Below are 18580 nucleotides of genomic sequence, written 5' to 3'. Positions count from 1 at the left end.
AATAATTTACTGAAAAATAGATATCTGTATAAATAATGCAAGGATAGACATGAAATTACCAGAGATCATTTTGGAAAGGTACGGAATTACACACACACACACACACACACACACACACACACACACACATTAGGTTTCCTCACTGAACAGGAATTCTTTCACAGAAAAAGTCAATGAAACATTTTTTAAAGAATTTACTATATTTATTCTCCAAGTCAATAGAAGTTCCCAAAGCCTTGTACCAATAAATACCCAAAAAGGGGCAGGATATATAGAAATGTGTTAAACTAATATACACCTTTGACCCAGTAATCTCTCTTTGGGAATATATGCAAAGGGGACGGCTTTAAAATACCAGAATCTTTAATATATAAAGATGTTCATTATAGTGCAATTCTATAAAAGAGAAAAATCAGAACCAACCTAAACATTCACCAACAGAGTATGGGTTAATAAACTATGTTCATTCTCTTCTGTGAATATTGTGCAATCTTGAAAAATGAGATTAAGAAGATAAAAAAATGGGGGAAGAAAGAGGAGGCAAAACTCTAATATATTATGATTCACATAATAAAAATATGCTTATCAAATAACTAGAAGGAAATGCAGAAAATTTTTAATAGTGAATATGAGGGGGCTGGAATTTATTTAGCACAATCTTTTTATTTCCCTATTTTCTGATTTCTCTGTAATATCATTAGGTTATTTTAATTATTTAAAAATTAACTTATTAAAACAAATGTTAGCATACATCTAACTGCAGCCAGGGAATAATCTATTTAATAATATCCGTTTCAGATAAAGCATGACTATTGCTTCCCTTCCAATTCAACAAGCACCACTAGCATCACTCTGTGCCAGGCACGATGGGGGTCCCTAAGGAAAAACGTATCGGTGCACTCGTGAGACACAGCGTGCTATTAAAAGAACTCCATAGGCTTTGAGGTTGGACAGACCCAGGCTTCAGTCTCCACTGTGCCACTTCCCAGAAGTGACTGAGAGTACCAATAACCTATCTATGGCAAGTTACCTAACCTCGCTCAACCTCAGTTTCCGTATCTATACTGGCATTCATGCCAGTGTGGGGACCAAGAACAGTCTGCCCAGGGAAGGAGCCCACCAGAAAGCTGCTCCAACTTGGAAAGCACTGCAGGTGGCAGTTTATTTCCTATTTTATAAATCTGTTCTAAAAACATGATTAGTTTATTTTAAAGCGATCAAATTAAAACAATGTCATACCTGTATACCCAGAGAACATAACACAGAGTCCAGAAATAGACCTAAGTACAAGGAAATTAAATATAAGATTAAAATGGCATTTTATATCAGGGAGGAAAAGCTGGATCATTCAATTATTGATGTTACAGAAGCAGCTCACCATTTGGGGAAAAAAACAGAGTCTGATCCCTATGCTTTGCTTTAAAGCAAATACATTTCAGATGGATAAACAATTTAAATGTAAGAAGACAAAATCTATATAAAATAATAGAAGAAATAAGGGTGAATATTTTGTTTGTTTGTTTCCAGGTATTTGATATTGTAAACAACCCTATTATGAGCACTTTTGCACATTTCCAATAGTATACAGGCACGAGTATTTCTTGGGTGTATGTTCCTACGAGGCAAATCGTGGATTTATTAAATCAAATAAATGTTAACTTTTTTTCAAACCAGCTTAAACATTTTTAAGTGCACAGTTCAGTTTTGCTACATATGGCCCTAGTGTTGTGCAACAGATCTCTAGCACTTTTCCAACTTGCAAAACGGAAACTCTATACCTATCGAACAAACATCATCTCCCTATTTCCCCTTTCCCTGGCCTGTCAACTACCATTCTACTTTGTGTTTCTATGAATTCTACTACTTTAGAGATCTAACAGGAGTAGAATCATACAAAATTCATTTTTTTGAGACTGGCTGATTTCCTTTATCATGATGTCTTCAAAGTGTACCCAGACTGCAGCGTGTGACAGGATTTCCTTCTTTTTAAAGGCTGAATAATATTCCATTTTTTGTATATATTACATTTTGTTTATCCATTCATTAAAGGACGTATGAGTTACTTCCACCTCTTGGCTACTGTGAGTAATGCTGCAATGAATGGATTACAAATACCTTTTTAAGATCCTGCTTTGAATTCTTTTAGATATATACCCAGGAGAAGGACTGCCCTATAATATGGTAATTCTATTTTCACTTTTTTGAGGAAATGCCATGCTGTTTTCCACAGCAACTACAGCAACAGTACATGAAGGTTCCAATTTCTCCACATTCTTATCAACATTTATTTTGTTTTTTGATAGTGGCCATCCTAATGAGTGTGAGATGATATCTCATTGTGGTTTTAAACTGCATTTCTGTAATGATTAGTGATGTTAAATACATTTTCACATATTTGTTGGCTATTCGTGTATCTTCTTTGGAGAAATGTCTACTCAAGCCCTTTACCCATTTTTTTTAATTGAGTTGTTATTGAGTTGTAAGAGTTCTTTATATATTCTAGAAACTAACCCCTTATCAGATATAAGATTTGCAAATATTTCCTCCTTCTTTCCTACATTTCCTTCTGTAGGCTGCCTTTTTTTTACTATAAATTCTTAACATAGGGAAGTCTTTTCAAGTGTGACACACACAAAAAGTAGAATCCAAAAGACCAAAATATAAACATTAAAAAAGTAAACATTTTATTTAACCACCACTAAGTAATTTTTTTTAAGGAAAAAGAAATACTTGGAATCTAAATAGCAAAAAGTCAGTATCTCTAAAATCTAAAGAGCTTTAAAAAAAATAAAGAAAAACTAAACACCCCAAGAAAAAAATGGGCAAAATGCTTGAATAGACAATTCACAAAAGAAACACAAGTGGCTAACAAAAATATACTAATAGGTCTTCAGCATCATTTGTTTGCCCATCAGGACATCAAAGACTAAAAATACTGGCAATACAAGGTGATGGCCACAATGTGCAAAATGAGCACTCACAATCTCCTAGCAGAAAGGTAAACTGATACCATTTGTATAATGTGAATATGCTGGGATACAGCAATGGGCCTTTTAGTGAGTGATGCGAAGAAGATTACCATACAAATGAAACATCGCATGTAAAAGGTTTAAAAATAACCAAAATCCCACAAGCGCTGAGTTTGAGGACATATACAGTGGAAACACAACGCAGTCAGTAATAAAATGACAAATTTACTGATGAAAAAAGGTATCAATAAGCATAAAAAGCAAGCAAGCCACCTAAGAGCATGAAGAATATAATCTCATTTCTATAAATATTTACATACATATTTAAATATGCAGAGAGATGATATGAATAATGTTCATCAAAATGGGAACAGTGGTAGGATTTGTGGTGATTTTTTAAAAAGAATAATCATGTTTTTCTATATTGCTGCTTGAATGTTTTTGTAATAAACATTATTTTTATAATTTGGGGGGGGAAAGAACCTATTTTCACTTAGGAAAAAAAACCAGAAATGTAGAACCAACTCTTAGATGATCATTTCATACTCAGAAACCAGACTGGAGACAGCCTAGGGCAGGGTAGTCAGGAAGTTCTGAATTTAGTTTGGGCTCAGACACTAATTAGCTGAATGACCTTGGGAAGTTACTTCTTTGTGCCTTGATTTTCTCACCTGTAAATAAAGTTGGTATAATGCTACATTACAGAGTATTTTGAGGATAAAGAGACTAACACTGAACCGAGTAGGGTGAGTTAATTATTAAAAGCACCTGGCTGTCCCTGGCTCTTATTAGGAGCTCAAAATGTGTTGAGTAATTGAATGGGATAGATGGTTAAGCAGATAGTTCATCAGGAAAGACAGATATCTAAAGGATGGAAAGATGAAATGGGTGGAGGAGTGGGTCAGTAGAGAGAAGGATGAATAGGTGAAGAGCTAGCTAGCCAGACACACGGATTGGTGAGTAGACAGACGGAATGTCAGCCTGTGTTTTCCAAAGATGGCTACATCAATACATATCCCATCGTACATGCTCAGTGTGACACTGACCCAGTTCCACAGAGAGGTGGAGTTTACATCTCTCCCGTTGAACTGGGGCACACTTGTATAACTGCATCAACCAATAGACTGGGGTGGAAGTCATGCTGCATGACATCTGAGGCTAAATCATCCAAGGAGATGCTGTATCTGTTTGGCTCTCTCTCTTCATAGGACATGTGCCTTTGGAGCCTCAAGGCACCATGTAGAAGTCCAGACAAGTATGAAGCCTTTATGCTGGAGAGACCAATGGAGATAAATGCAAAGATAGATTAGCTAGATTGGATGCATAGATTAGATACATAGATGGATAGGTGGATTGGATAGAGATAAGGTAGAAATATGGATGGATAGAAGGATCAGGAGAAAGATCAATAGATAGGCAAGTAGGTAGGTAGACAGACAGATAGATAGATGGATGCTCCAGAAGTCTGGCTGTTTAAGTCTTCTGAGCCCTGGAGCCAAACATGACATTGGAGAAGCCTGTAAGATGACCCCAACTCCAGCCACCCTCTACAACCACAGAGAGACCCTGAACTAGACTGACCAACTGAGCCACTCCCAAATTCCCAACCCACAGAAACCATGAGCAACAATAAATGATTACTGTTGTTTTAAAAACACTAAGTTTTGGGGTGATCTGTTATACAGTAATAGATACCTAATACGGATGGTGAGATGAGTATATGTGGGTGGGAGGAGGGACTGATGCAGAATAACTAACTTGTCTACATGGTACATCTCTCTTTGTTCTGATAGCTTCCTGCTTACCTACCTATTACAAGCCTTTCTCACCTTGACTGTTTATACCTCCAAAACTCAACGCCCTAAGCTCTGATCCTCTGATTAATTGCCCTCCTGCCTCTTGAACAAATTAACAGGACATGTTTTCTGAGACCACCTAGTGGACCACCTAGTCTATTCTACAGTAGGGAAAACTGAGGCCCAAAGAAGGCAAAGAAATTCCCCTAACCACGGCTGAGTTAGGAGTAGTGCTCAGACGAGAGCCCTGAAGCCCACGGCTATTTCTCCTCCAGTAGCCTGTAGGCTTCAGGTATACCTGAGTTTGAGTCCTGCCTCCACCACTCACTGCCTGTGACGGCAGTCCCATCAGGGCAGCAAGCGATGCTGCAGGCCCTGGCTCGGACGTGCTAGAGCTCTTGGCTCCAAGCATACCTTACATCTGTCTGGGCATAAATTTGCATTCTGAATCCAGGAGGCCCCGATTCCAAGTATGTCAAATGTAATTAATTACAGCAAACCTTCTGCAACTGTTTTCAAACGCTACATTAAAGGCTCAGGGCGCCTGAAACACACCGCCCAGGTCCACCAAGGCGCGCAGGGAACTGGGGAATGGGAGACAGCGCGTGCCGTACCCAGAACCCCTGAGTGGGGAGGGCAACCTCCCATGATAGCACGGTTCAGGACAACCCCACAGTGAAGTTGAGGGCATCGGCAGAGCATCTAACGGAACTGGGTTCAGGTCCCAGCAACTCAGCTCTACATCTTGGCCAAGTTACTTCACCTTCCTCCACTGTAAACCACGAATGGTAAGACTCCTCACCTCAAAGGGCAGTTGTGAGCCTGGAATTTGGCATCCAGGTGAATTTGAATCCAACTGCCCTCTACCAGCTGTGTGCCCTTAGGCAATTCCATTCATGTCCAAATCTCAATTCTCTTATATATTAAAAAAAATACAGAAAAATCCCTACTTTACAGGGTGACTGTATTAAATGAGATAATAGATGTTAGATGCTTAGCACTCCACCTAGCATATAACGAGCCAGCAAACGTGCAACGATTATAGTTCAAGGCAGACAAATTCTACTTTGTAAAAATCAAGTGAGAGAAACAAGAGTGCTAAACTTCAGCCTTTTGACAGAATGAATTCCTGATTAAAGAACAAAAATTTGTAAGGTTGAATTTCAAACACATCACTCAAACTCCTTTCTAAACACTAAGCTCAGGAGAACTGGCCTGGAAAGTTAGACCTGGCTTCCAGTTTAGCTTTGCGGCTCAATCCAAGGTTAGTCACCCTCCTCCAGGTCTCTATGCCAGGGGAGCCAGGTAATCTGCCAGCTCTGTCCACTAGGGCAGTACGCCCTCTAGGTTTTCTAGAAGCCTTGCTTCCCAAATCATTACAGGGAGCAGACAGGACTTGGTAAGAGAATCGCTTCCATCCCCCAGGACCCAAAATCCACAGCCCCTAATGTGACCTGGGTTTCTATGCCCAAACCAGCCCTAAACTGCACTCTGATTCAAAAAGACCCTACTTAAAAACTAAACAGACTGAAAAATTTTTTGGCAAGCAGAGAAATTGTTGGGGGGTAATCTTTTAGATCTGTGTGTGCTCATCTTCTTAGATTTACTTTCTTTCAAAGTGTTTAATTAATGTTTGTGGTGGGGAGGATATAGATCAAGTGGTAAAGCACATGCCTAGTGTGCATGAAGTTCTGGGTTCAAACCCCGCTACCTCCTCTAAGAATAAATAAATAAATAAACCTAATTCCCCCCCAAAAAAAGATGGAAAAAGTTTTTTAAAAAAAGAAATGATGATAATTAATGCTTAGGGGAATGGAGAAACAAAGTGGGAAACAGTTCTATTTTTTCCCCCTGAATTTCTAATATCTCTCTGTCTCTGTCTGTCCTTCTCTCAAGTTCCCATTACCCCTCCATTTTAACCACCTAGTGATGCTGATATCTCTACCACTACATCATTCTTCCTTCACAATCCCAAACTCTAATCCCAGACTAGTATCAATCCCAGACTCTTGGAGTCTGTCCAGTGACCTGATGAAGCTGCCATGTGACACTGAGCAAGCCACTCCCCCTCTGTGGTGGGGATACAGGTTGGCTTAGATCAGGACTGTCCAACAGAAATGTAATAAATGCCACATAGGTCATTTCAAATTTTCTAGTAGCCACACTGTAAAAAATGAAAATAAAAACAAGTAAGATTAATTTTAATAATATCTTATTTAACCCAGTATATAAAATGCTATCATTTCAACCTATAACCCATATTTTCAAAAATAACCCAAGGTCTTCTACAGTCATTTCTTCCTACTAAGGGTTTAAGATCTGGACCGAGAGAAGAGAAAATTATAATTCAATAAAAAAAGAAAGAAAAGAAAACCCAGCGTGAATTTTACACTTACAGCGCATCTCAATTCAGGCTAGCCACGTTTCAACTGCTCAATAGTCACATGCGGCTAGTGGTTAGCAATACATATTGGATGGCACAGACTTAGTAATCTCCATGAACCTTTTTAGCTCTAGACTCCTCTGATCCAAAAAGACTAGCCTCACAACAAATTCCACCTCAAGCTAGTAGCACCCCAGGGAAGTTTTTCTTCCCTGAGGCCTCATTTCAGGCCAGTTTCAGTTTTATTTCACATCAGTTTCACTTTCTGCTTTTCCAGCATACATTATAAGGAACACCCACATAAACGCACTTAAATTTTTATAGTTATTTTTTTCCCAGTTGATGGAAAAAAAAGATCTCCAGCATCCAAAAAAAATCTCTTCTCTCTGGGTATTTCAAGGGCCCTCGCTATGTCCACTTGTCTCACAAAACTCTGAACCCAAAATAAAACAAGACACAAACTCTCTGCAATATTTCACCCGATAAAAATTCCCATCCTCAATTCTCTACAAGAATGTTGGGGCTGGTGGGAATGTGTCCAGGCAGAGGCTCAAAGCTGAGAGGTAGAATGGCTAGCCCCTCAGGCATGCTGTCTTGGACAATAACACATCCAGTAAGGGAGCCAAGACAGCTTCTGACTTTGAATGTTACCAGCAAACTGCAAGCCAGGGGCTTGCCATGGACACTGGGGCCTCCTCCACTTGGCAGGAGTCATTTCCACCCATAGGGGCGATATCAGATTTCATTTCTCCCTGGATCCCCCCTTCCCAGGACCAGGGCTGGCCCCTGGGAATCGGAGATTCCATCCCTGACAGAGAACTCGCTTCACTAGAAAGCAAATGTTCCTGGGTTTTCTATAGCAGAGTGGGGAGCAGAGCATCACCTGACTCTGCTTTTTTCTCTTTAGCTCATATATGAAGCCTCCTTCTGCTTTGTCAGCCAAAATATTTATATCATTTTTCTGTCGACTCAATACCATCCTCACCTCGGCCTCCCTCCTTTTCTTTTTCAGAAAAGAAAGGAGTTGTCGCCAACTTGTTTCTCCAGTTCTTCTTTGCTTATGATGCACTTTTCGGTCTGTTAACTCATGGGCTGTTTGCAGGAAGCCTGTGAGGGGTGGGTATGAGTGGTCTGTTCTCCCACTTAGCAGATCAACAAACAGAGGCTGCATGGAGTCTGGGTGGGGAGCCAAACCCCAGCGCCTTCCAGGGCGCAGCAGGTCACATACAGGATTGAAATGGAAGGAAGGTGGGGACTGACTCAAACAGATGAACACATAACACTGCAAAAGCCTAGAAGTTCTGAACTTTTTAAACCTTAGGCCAGCAAACAAAATAAAATAAAACCAAAGGATCAGTTCACCTTGTGGGCTCCCATCTGTGACTGTGGGTTTATACAATTTACCCAACAAGGCACTAATAATTAGTGATTAGTGCTAGTTCTAAAAATTAACAGGTACAAAACAAAAACAAAATAATCTATACGGAAGACTTCAGAGTTTAAAAAACGTTTTCAAATATGCTATCTCATTTCATTCCTGTGAAGGATTATTTCCATCCCAGTACCCAGATGTAGAAATTAAGATTCCGAGGGGCTGAGGAACTCGACCATGGTCTTAGAGTGTGTAAACAGCAAACTTGTCATAAACCCAGGTCGTCATCCAGGAACCCCAGGGGCCCTGTCCCTCTGCCATGCCATTTGCACCACAGGAGTGAACAAGCAGGTGACACCACCCAACCCAGTGGCCCAGCCACCACCATCTCCCCTTTGAAACTTGATCACTCAGGGATCAGTCAGAGAAGCAGGTCATCCAGTCCTGCTTTGATGACAACCCCAAGGGTATCTAATTATAACAGAGAAGGGAGGAGTCGGGATCCTCTCACTATTTCTCAAGACCAAATTAACTCTAATTCCTTTTGACACGGTGTCTATGCAAATAGCAGGAAAAGCACTGGCTGAGCTAAGAAATCTGAGGCTTGAAGTAGCTCTGCCTATTCACTAAGGTTCTGCACAAGTAACTCCACCTCTTCCCAGACATGTGTGTTTGTGTGTGTGTGATTAGATCAGAAATGACAAATTGGCTTCATGTGGTAGCATCATACTAAGAAGGACTCCGAGGTCACTGGCCAGACTCTATGATCGATTAGTAATGTCTGCCACAGGCTTAAAAATGGGGCGTGGCAACATGTACATTACTTACTTACCATCCCTGGATTAGACGTACAAATAACGTGCTGCAAGAGAGAAGCACTCTGCCCTTTACAAAGTTTTTTGCTCTCATGCCTCACAACTTTTTACAAGAACCCTGTAGCACACTTACCATCATCATCATCATCATTATTATCGGCACCACTTTACAGACATGGAAAACAAAGCACAGGGAAACGAAATACTTCGACAAAGATCACAGAATGATTCTGTAGCGGAGCAGAGAGGGGAGTTGAGCATTATCCCTCCAGCTTCCATCTGTCTGTTCTACCCTTGGAAATATCTAGCTGGAGTTCTGCCTTTGGCAGGACAGCTCATCCATGTGGCTGTACAGAAGGGACCACCCGTTAACAAGGCTTCATCTCCCTCCTACTGGCTACTTTCACCTTTTAGAGAAGGGGCAACAGCAAGACACGGAAGGAAAGGAGTGTTAACTTAGAAAGAGTTTCAGATGCTTCTTCCCATGGCTAAGTTCCGCCCTCACTGTACAGGTGGAGAAGCCAAGCCCAGAGATAAGTGAGATAAAAAAAAGAGCAGAATTGGAACTCCCTAATATCACAGTCCACTTCACCAGGACCATGATACTATATACTCAGTTCCAAGGTGCTTAGACTGTTAGATACAACATCGACTTCATAAAGCTTTTTGAGAAGAAAATAAGAGGGAGAAATAGTGAGCTAACAGAACACATCTACTGTAAGGCACACCCTAATTTCAGAAATATGAAAATGTGGGAACATGACATTGAGGAAATACGGGATCTTGTGCTCACTTGCTGAGCTGGGACATCAAGTGTTAAAAACCACAGCGTTTTCTAAAACTTACAGAAAAAAAATTAAGCCAATAAACAGAATGTTCTCCGTTTTGTCCCACAGATTTTCCCCAAATCTTTGGCACGTGCAAATGAGAATCCAACCAAAGATGCAGTCTGGTTGAACATCAAATCACACATTTAGCTACTTCATGTGTCCAGCTGTTCTGCAAACAGTCCCCTGACGTCCAGTTCCAGGGCCCATGGCCAAGACCAGCTCTGAGAGCAAACACAGGGTATTGTCAGGTCCCTGCCACCTCAAGGCTCTCTCCTTTTCCACCTCCTCAGAAATGCTGGGTCCCATTTGCCATAGCCGCAAATCAGGGTGACAAGCCTAGATGGCCCCCCAACCATTTTAAGGAAATAGTTTCTGCAACAGGAGTGAACAGGGATGGGGAACTTTTTTAAAATTCCCCAGAACTTGGAAAGTCAAAGAAGCATTCTCTCCATCCAAGGAGCCCTCTCTGATTTATTATTCCAAGGGAGCTACAGGCTTCAGATTCAGCTCTAAGAAAATCTATTTATGGCTCCCTAATAAAACACTGGTTTTGAGCAAATGGCCAAACCCAAATTCGTCACCAACTCTTCACGAGACCCGAATCCAAATGATCTGAGCTTTTTCCAAAAAATCAGATTAAGCCATCAAACATTTACTGAGTTGCTGCTCAACTCAGACCATAAAGTGCCAGACCCTAAAATGAATAGCCCATGATCTCTGCCCTCAAGGAACTCACAAGCTGGTTGGTGAAACAGAAATGCAAATAACCAACTCTCACCTGTGGGCTCAGGGTGTCTGGAAAGTACTGCACGTGGGGGAGGCTCAGGGGGAAGAATAGGACATGCAAGTAGGTGTTGGGGTGGGGAGTCTGGTTTCTCAGGGGGGTGGGGAGAAACGGAGACGAAGGAGAGAAAGGTCACTAGAGACAGGAGGCCCAGTGTGAGCAGACACTCAAAGGTTCACTTGGAATTAAGATTTACCCCTTTAAAGACTGTGCCACAGGCTCTGAAACAAATCCAGAAACACTCAGAGGAGCAACAGCATCCCTGGAATGATAGTACTGAGAACACTGTTGACAAGCGAGACGTGTAAGGTCCAGGGGATGGCTCATCCTAGTTTGTTTTAAAATAAAGCAACAACCAAAATGGTGTACATTTTCTGTTGATACATAATGCTGCCTACTAAAGATAAGTCACCAAGTTTCCAGAACTACCAAAATTGTTGTCACTGGGACTCAGTCTCCCCAAAAGGACACCCACTGGCCACTGGGTCAGGAGATTACTAATATTTATTGACCACCTTCTAAGGACAACCGTCTAAGGACTGGCTGGCTGTAACACACACATTGCTTCATTTAATCTGAACCAACCCTTCAAGGTCAAGATTAAGACTCCCCAGTTTCCAGATGCAGAAGCTGTGGTTTCAAAACCAGAGATGACTTTCCCAAAGTAACACAAAGTTAACCATGCCATGAGGCTGGATCTCAAACTCTGGTCTGGTTGACCTCAAATCCAACTTTCCATTTCACCAATTGGGTGGATGTTAGAAATTTCTATGCTTCTGACCTAAGGCCAATCCTGGGGGAACTTCCTGGTGGTTCCATGTTCAGTTCAGAAATGGATTTCACTGAAAGACCATCTTTGCAGCCAGATCTCCTCCCTGCCCTCAAGCCCCCAACCCTGGTCCTACCTACCTGCTGTCTTCTTCCATCTTCATCCTTCTTCCAGGCAACATTTTATTTAAAACCCACCACCTACAACAGCCTCCTTCGCTGGCACTGCTCCACTTCACCAGCACACATGCTGAGACACGTCATCCTGGAGTTTCTAGCCATCATTTGTCACTTTCAACTAAAGCGCTCTGCCCTAACCTTGGCAGAAGACTGCTTTGGGACAAATAAAAGGAAGGCGTGGACCACTTTGGCCAGAAAAGGCCAAGTGAACGGAACGCATCACCACTATAGGCTGAAGTGCCTCAGAGCACAGAGGGCTCATGAAGTCCCACCAACAAAACCGAGAGCTTTCAAAGATGCGTCACTAACCTTCTGACGCCACCCAGTAACAACAACCAGACGGAACCCTGGTCCAGCCCTGTGCTGTCCCATACAGAAGCCACTAGCCACGTGTGGCTACTGAGCACAAGAAATGTGGCCAGTCAGAAAAGACTTAATACTTTCCCCCCTAAAAAAGAATGTAAAACAACATATCAACAATTCTTTATATTAATGAATACTGAAATGATAGTATGGTAGATATAATACGTTTAATAAACTATATTACTAAAATTAATGTCACTGCTTCTTTTTTTTTTTTTTTTTTTTTACTTTTTTTAAAGTATTAGCAGAAAATTAAAAATGACACATACGGCTCACATTTGTGGCTCGAATTCTGTTTCGATTGGACAGCGCTGGTCTGACACGATGAAAAGATGAGGAGACCAAGACAGCAATTCTGGAGTTTTTAGGAATGGTGCATTATACACAAAAATATGGACATCCACTCAGAGTCTGATAGAAATTTAAATACAGCACAAACACGAACTCTCTAACTCCAGAAAAATTCCTCTGGCAATCTGAAGTAAAAGTAAAAAATAAAAATAACTGGGACTTCTCTCCCTCCCACCAAGACAGGGATCCCACACGAGCGAAAATCTCCTTTTCAGCCAGAGACCCTGGCAAAGAATGCTGCTTCACTCTGGAAGGACACAGCACCTGTCCTTCCAGTCTTACCCAAGGCCAACAAGCTGGGGTGCCTGCCTGACATCACGCAGCTGAGACGTCTTCACAGCTGATCCTTAAGGCAGGTACAACCAGGGGACAAAACATGTGGCCCAAGATACCTACCCCACGGGGTTCATGAAAAAGTCAACTGGGATAACAAATGAGAAAATATAAGCAGTTACGTGCAGTGTTCTTCAAGCACATCATGGTGGATCACCCAGCTCAGTACCTTTCAAACTCTTTTAACCGTGACTCCCAGGAGGACTTACATTAATCATGCACATACATCATAAATAAAACTAAAGTTTCATGAGACAACACTTACTTTCAATACTGTGTTATGCCTTTGCTACTTTGGGTTCCCCTGTATTCTATTCTGTTCTCTTTTTTTATGCTGATTGTGACCCACTAAATTGATTTTACAACCCACTGAAGGGTGGTGATTCACAGGCTAGCCTGGATGTGGTAAGAGGTACACCCCCTACTCTGTGATGGACACTGCTATTAGACCACTGCACTCCACTCTCCAGAATATGAGAGTCCAGGCGTGATCTCAGAACTCTTCTCAACACTGTGATCCAGGCAGCTACAGCCCATTTCTTGGAGTCAGAGTCAGAGAAGAAACTATTTATTTATTTTATTAATTGAAGTATATAGTCAGTTACAATGTGTCAATTTCTGGTGTACAGCATAATGGAAAACTATGTATTAATATCCTCATTTTGATCCAAAGCTCTCATCTTACAAATGCAAAAACTGAGGCTCAGAAAGAAAAAGTGGTTTGTCCAAGGTCATACAGCAAGACCTTGAGAGACTTATGGCTCCTGTGTACCCACAAAGCCACTTCACTTTCCATCACCAGGGATGAGACACAAATGACAGCAAACATTACAAGAACATGGAAATTTTTCCAAATTTCACCATGACCACGAAAAGTCAGCTTCTACATCCAGTGAAACACACAAGGAAGGTCTTATCACCCTACCAAGGAGAAGACTCGAGGATTCTGAGGTCAAAGGCAAGAGCTGAGTCAAAGTTGGGGGGTGGATTGTATCTGACAATGGAGGAGTTTTTAAACTCTGTTTCTCAACTGGAACAAACCATTGGCTGTTTATCTTCTAGGACCAGGGAGAGGTCACACTTACATTGACCAGCCATCTTTGTTGCTTTCCTTCTGCAAAAGCAAGAGCCCTTGTTCAAGTTCACCTCTGTGCAGGGCTGAAGGTATAAGCAAACCCTTTTTCCTAGCTTGGTCCAAAGTCAAGCTATAAAGCAAGCCCTTGAAATTTCAAACCTTATTAGAAAAAAAAAAAAAAAAAAAAAGAAAGAAAGAAAGGAAGAAAGAAACTCCTTAGGCAGAAAAGCAAAACATTAAGTAATAAGAGTCTCCTCTGTGAAACTGAGCATAAATGACCTTTCACCAAAATAACTCAGCCCATCAACAAATTACCACCCCTCAAGTCCAATTTGCCAGATTTTTTGCCCAATATTATAAGAGAGTTTGGTGAGCAGACATGGGCTAATAAAAATTAGCTGGTGTTTCCATTTCTGGTCACATTTCCATCCATGATAGGAGGTGAGAGAGGCAAGGCCCGGGTCAGATCTCTATTCTGAGAGACACCAATAGAAACAAAAGAAAAATGACCCCGCCCCCAATAGTACCATCATGCAACTCGATTTCCTTTACAACAAACATGATCAGAATAAACAATTAAAAGAATGAAAAGAAAAGAAAAAGAAAAGCCAGGCCCACAAGACAGAGATGATTTCCCATTTCTAGCCAGGGGTTCCCTTTAAACTGTAGACAACACAACACAATTTGCAGCACAATGTAATGAAGGAATCTGAGTTGTGTGTCAGGAGATCCAGGACACACAAAGGGACTTGCTGCAATATTTTTATTCCTGGTACCAGAAATAACCTGTTATCTACAACCCTAACTTCTTCTCAGATGTCTGGTAGGGGTGCCCACCCACCCCTCCCTAGTCTAGGGCATAGCTCTCCTCCATCACTTGCTCAACTGGCCTTACTTGTCTCATGAGGCCCCCAGAGCCCTAGGAAATTATAAATTCTTAGACTGTCCTAGGCATCGGCCTAAATAATTCAACAGGAAAAAAATTTTTTTAATTACGCTACTTAAAAAAAAAAAAAAAAGAGGCTCATTCCAAATATGTCAGAATGTGGCCAGTCAGCCCTTAAGGATTTTGTTACTAAAAAAGTAAAAATCTCCCAAATGCAATGGCGATGATGGGAAATGTCGAACCTCTGCCACTGTCAAATATATTTCACAGAATTATATCCCCTTAGAAATCTGAATTTCCACAAAACGGGGCTGGGAATCCATGGACTGGGGCCATGATTTCTTCCCAGATCAGCGGTGGCTGGCAAAAGGGGCTCAGGGTTTCCTGTCCTAGCCCTGTGTGACCCACCACCAGGTCTCATCAAGATCTTACCCTGCAAATGCTAACAATATTTTCCCCTCCTTTTGGACAGAAAAATTAGAACTTTTTTTTTTGGTGCAAAATCCCCAGTAAGTTCAGCCACTAATTTATCACAAATAACCCTTCAACTTTGGGTGGGTACCTTATTTACCTCTGTTAAATTTCAATTCAGTCAATATTTGTCTTCTAAAAAAAAAAAATTTTTTTTGTTTCACCTTGAGTCTTTTGAAGGCTAAAAAACTACATCAAATACTGTTTGTATATGTGCTTTTATGTACCAAAGACAAATACCCTTGGGTTTGGCTTTTGTTTACATTTTGATTTTTTTTTCCTTAAAAACAAAATTAAATTTTGATGCTAGAGTCAGCTGAACTAGTGTTCTACCCCATTTTTTCAACAAGATATTCCACTAGAGAAAATGGATAAAAATCAGAATTTTCACCTCCTCTCTGTCCTTCCCTCTTTTATCTTTCCTTTTTAAGTGAGTAAAATTTTTTCAAAAGAAATCAGACCCACCCCCCCCCGAAACGATCAAGGTTAAGGAATTTTTTCCCCTATGAAAGTAATCAAATTTGTGAAAAATATCAAATGTTAATAAACTACCAACCCCACATCACAATCAAAGAGGCCTGAAATCAATCTGGGTTTTTTTAATAATAAATTTTTCAAATTGGAAGATTGAGCAAGCACACAGAAAGGAAAATCTTCTTCCTACCAAGGATTCCTCAATCCTTGTCTTTATCAACTGATTCAGTTGCATGTCATAAAAAATGAGCTTCTGTGAATCCACTGTTAGTTTTTTCATAATAATGTTAATTATGCATATCTTATTTTAATGGCGGTCTCTCCTACAAATCTATGGGCTACTCAATTTGTATAATGTAATGAATTTACATTTTTTTCTCACTAAATATTGCTCAGAAAAGGCTCCTGACATTTTCTGGATAAAACAACAACAAAAAAAGAAATGCCCAGACCTTTCAAGAAACAAAATCAGAAAACAGTCTTAATTATTCCATCAAAACAAACAAACAAAAAAACCCAACACAAAATCCAAGAAATGTAGGGGGAAAAAAAAGACAGGATTTCACTTTAACTTTTCCAGTTTCTGTTTTTCTTTGGAACCTTGGGATTTAAATGCAGTAAAATGTAAATGAAAAAAATTTTTTTAAAACCTACAATTTTTGGGTGTGTCCAAAGCCAACATTTTAGGGTCTATTTTCTCTATTAAATCCTTCCTTCTTGGAAATAGAGAAACTTTAAATATTGCCTAATGGCAAAATTAGTCTTTTTTGCCTGCTGAGCTAAACAAGTTCCAAATTACAATGAAGTACAATTTCTAATTGCTTCAATAGAGCCAATTCTCCCAGTTTTCCCTAAACTCAACAATTTCCCTCCTTTTCTCGTCCCAATTAGTTTTTTTCTCAAACTAAAATGAGTTGGGCAGCCAAAATGACTTTGGTTTTAGAAGGCTTTTTGCTTTCTGCCTTTCAAAAACTGAATTCATTCAAATTCCAGCTTAATTTTCATTTACATATTATCTGGATTTGGCTTCAGAAATAAAAATTGTCACCATGCTCTTGGAAAGATTAAAGTGAAAACTGTCACCCCCAGAAAGAAAAAAAAAGAATCTCTTTCCCCTCCACTGCCTTTTAGAGCAAACTTTTGAAAAAATAAGAAATAAAAAATATTTCTTTTCAATTTTAATTTCTTTTTTATTTACAAAATAGTATCCTCTAGGTGGCGTCGTTTTAATGGGAAAAAACTACCGTTTGAAGAAAAATTAGAAAAAAAAAATTGAGAAAGGGAAATATGGCCTAAAAAAAAGATTGTTGCAAAGATAGGGGACCAGAGGGGAAAGACCTCCCGGGGGGTCATCAGGGACCCCGAGCGCACAGAGGGTCAGGGGGAAATTGCAAATTTGCGGGGGAGGGGGGAGAGCTGGAAGGGGTTGCATTTTTGCAAAATGTGAATTGTCCAAACTGAAATGGCTGCTCTGTTCTCTCGCCGCTTTGTTTTCTGGGCTCCGGTCCGAGCCCGGGGCTGGAGGGGGCGCCGGGTGGGGGACCGAAAAGACCCCCGCGTCATCCCCACCCTCCTTACATCCCGCGGCGCCCGGGGGGTCTCTCCAGACCCCAACCCTCCCGTTTGCGCCCACAAAAAGCCCGCAAACATGTCCAGACACTTTGCATTTTGCAAATCTTGCAATGAAGTGGCGCAGCGCCCCGGGCCCCGGCCCCCCGGGGTCCCCCGCGCGGTGCATGCCCCCAGCCCCCCGTCGTACCTGCGGAGCCGCCGCGCCGCCCGGCTGGTTCATGGGTCCGTGCGGGAGGAGGCGGCCCCGGCGCGTCCTGCTCCTCCCGGGCCGGGCTGCTGGTGCGCGCACAATGCCGCCGCCGCCGCCGCCGCCGCCGCCGCCGCCGCCGCCGCCGCCGCCGCCGCCGCCGCCGCCGCTCCCTCCTCCGCCCGCCCCGCTCAGGCCGGGGGGGCGGGGGCGCTGGGGGCGCGCGGGGGGGGGCGCCCAGCCCTCGCCCCCACCCCCGGCCCGCACCGGCCGCCGCCGCTGCCGCCGCCGCCGAGCCGCCCCTCGCGGGGCCGCCGCCGCCGCCCCCCGCCGCCCTGCCCGCCCCCGGGCTGGCCTCGCCGTGCGGCCCTCGAGCTCCGGGCCTCGGCCTCGGCCTCCGCGCCGCCGGCCTCCGCGCGGCACACAAAGCCGGCCGGCCCCGGGGCGCGCCGCTCCCGCCCGCCCGCCTGCCCCCGGGCCGCGGCGCACCCGCCCCCCAAACTTTCCCGCGCCGCGCCCCGCGCTCCCCGCGGCCCCCGCACGCGACCTCCGGCGCCCTCCTGGCCTCCCCCTGCTCTCCAGCCCCGCGGAAAGGTCATTTTCACGTTGGAAAAAAAGTTTGGGGAGCCGCCTCTGGGCGGAACACAAGGGGTTAATGGGAACTCTTCTGCTACCCCCCCAACTCACCCCCCCAAAAAAATCAGATTGATTTTTTAAAAATAAAGTTTGAAGAGCTGGCCTTATGGAAGAATCGGAAGGCTCATTGGGGATATTCCTATTGCCCCTGTCACCTCTCCAAAAGAAAAATCTACTGTAATTGAAAAATAAAAGTTTAAAGAACTAGCCTTATGTCAGACAAGAGGGGTTAAGGGGACTCTTTCTAGCCCCCCAATCAGATTGATTTTAAAAATAAATATTTGAGGAGCTGCTTTTATGTGACATGCTGGATAAGGAGAATGTTTCTCTCCTTT

General features: G+C 42.4%; 1 protein-coding gene across 19 annotated transcripts in view; it reads right to left on the bottom strand.

The window, feature by feature from the left end:
- ZNF618 (zinc finger protein 618) overlaps positions 1-17862 on the bottom strand; it is a 165651-nt gene extending 147789 nt beyond the window's left edge. For 18 of the 19 annotated variants that reach the window (XM_074362042.1, XM_074362040.1, XM_074362043.1 and 15 more), the window contains exon 1: positions 17610-17763. In XM_074362042.1, the coding sequence (XP_074218143.1) occupies positions 17610-17642 (33 nt within the window). In that variant the 5' untranslated portion in view covers positions 17643-17763. Of the gene's footprint in view, positions 1-17609 lie in introns of all 19 variants that reach the window. The other variant, XM_074362055.1, reaches the window with a different exon arrangement.
- Between the last annotated feature and the right edge of the window lie 718 nt (positions 17863-18580).

The sequence above is a fragment of the Camelus bactrianus genome, chromosome 4 (assembly GCF_048773025.1).
Source record: "Camelus bactrianus isolate YW-2024 breed Bactrian camel chromosome 4, ASM4877302v1, whole genome shotgun sequence".
In the NCBI taxonomy this organism is placed as follows: Eukaryota; Metazoa; Chordata; class Mammalia; order Artiodactyla; family Camelidae; genus Camelus; species Camelus bactrianus.
Note: the sequence above shows the minus strand (reverse complement) of the source record. Positions and strands in the feature narration are given on the sequence as shown.